This window comes from Cynoglossus semilaevis, chromosome 17 (genome assembly GCF_000523025.1).
Source record: "Cynoglossus semilaevis isolate Cse_v1.0 chromosome 17, Cse_v1.0, whole genome shotgun sequence".
Classification (NCBI taxonomy): Eukaryota; Metazoa; Chordata; class Actinopteri; order Pleuronectiformes; family Cynoglossidae; genus Cynoglossus; species Cynoglossus semilaevis.
Window position 1 is genome coordinate 15,996,981 of NC_024323.1, and position 1,819 is coordinate 15,998,799.

Below are 1,819 nucleotides of genomic sequence, written 5' to 3' on the forward strand. Positions count from 1 at the left end.
CCCCACGCACACCCCCCCCCACCGCCCCCCCCCCGCGCACCAGGTCCTGAGAGAGAGAGAGAGAGAGAGAGAGAGAGCTCCAGTTCTGGTGGTCCGTTCCATCTGCGTCACTTGTGTTCAGATCAATACAATGCAGTGACAAACACACACACACACACACACCTTTTGTACACTGGTGTGTAAACACACACACACATGGGATTTAATCCCTTGGGATAATATGTACAGTACACACACACACACACACACACACACAGTACAGTTCACCACTGCATGTGTGTGTGTGTGTGTGTGTGTGTTTGCTCTTCCAATAAAAATAAAACCTACGTTTCCACCACAGAGGAGGAGTGTTTCCCGCGGCCGACGGGGGGGGGGGGGGGGCATGTGGCGTCTTATCTGCCTCGTTGTTTCCATGACACCCAGCAGGGGGCAGGCTGGAGGCTGGAGGATCAGTGGACCTCACAGAGCTGCTCGTTAGCGCCCCCTGCTGTGACACTTCACCATCACTTGTACTTCTCTGGGTGTGACCCTGGCTGGACCCTAAACCAGCTGTGGCTCAGTGGGTGGTGGTCAGTAGCTGGTGTCAGTAGCTGGGTCAGTAGCTGGTGTCAGTATGTCAGTAGCTGGTGGTCAGTAGCTGGTGTCAGTAGTTGGTGTCAGTAGCTGGTGTCAGTAGCTGGTGTCAGTAGCTGGTGTCAGTAGCTGGTCCACCGTCCTCCTCCTCTACTTTATCACAACAACAACTCTTCCCATGAGTCATGTTTGCTCAGGTCGGCCAGTGTGTGTTTTGGTGGGGACTACAGTGTGTGTGTGTGTGTGTGTGTGTGTGTTACAGTCGGCTCAGGGTTGTTGGTTCAAATGAATCATCTGTTTAAAGAGCTGTAATGGGAGAGTGAAGGTGACGGGAGTTAAACCCTCAACCACCGGGACAGGACCTGAGGTGGAGACGAGGAGCGTTTCTGGGAAGTACACGCTACTGCACGTCACCGTGTACTCCTCGTACTGGCGCGTACTGGTGTGTACTGGTGTGTACTGGTGTGTACTGGCGCGTACTGGCGCGTACTGGCGCGTACTGGCGCGTACTGGCGCGTACTGGCGCGTACTGGCGCGTACTGGCGCGTACTGGCGCGTACTGGTGCGTACTGGTGCGCACTGGCGCGTACTGGTGCGTACTGGTGCGTACTGGTGCGTACTGGCGCGTACTGGCGCGTACTGCTGGTCTAACATCTGATAAGAGCAGCAGCTACAGACACGTGTGAGAACAGGAAGTCTCCTTCTTCACACTCACAGACCGCCGTCCAACCACGGCCCGACACCAGGCCGTCAAAACGTCCGTCCAACGCTAATTAGACCAATGCATAAACCACTGCGCCCCCTGTGGACGCTTAATGAACTGTTCATCACCAGAGTACCACTCTAATTCAAAAACTCACCCAGATCTGCAACTTGATCCTTTTGTCGTTTCGAAAGACAGTCTTGACTTTGAAGTCGATGCCCACGGTGCTAACAAAGGCCGACGTGAAGGAGTCGTCGGCGTAGCGGAATAGAAAGGAGGTTTTTCCCACGCTGCTGTTACCAATGATGAGCAGTTTGAACATGTAGTCGAAGTTCTGGTCGGCCGCATCCTTCTGAGAGGGCTGCTGCTGGAGCCGCGAGTCGTTTGATGCCATCTAGGGGCGAGCAAAGGAAATGCAGAAAAAGTGAAAAAAAAAAAGTTAGGTTGATTTCTGAATTTTCAGCTCCACGTGGATCATTATGGCACAAACATTCCAACAAGAAAAAAAAAATCAAATTTAAAATGTGTTCAGATTTTTTAGAT

General features: G+C 52.7%; 1 protein-coding gene across 1 annotated transcript in view; it reads right to left on the reverse strand.

The window, feature by feature from the left end:
- The window catches only part of rab3db (RAB3D, member RAS oncogene family, b), a 7,224-nt gene that overhangs the window by 2,503 nt on the left and 2,902 nt on the right, over nt 1-1,819 (reverse strand). Inside the window, exon 2 of the mRNA XM_008330708.3 lies at nt 1,434-1,670. Coding sequence (XP_008328930.1) covers nt 1,434-1,670 — 237 coding nt within the window. The remainder of the gene's footprint in view (nt 1-1,433; nt 1,671-1,819) is intronic.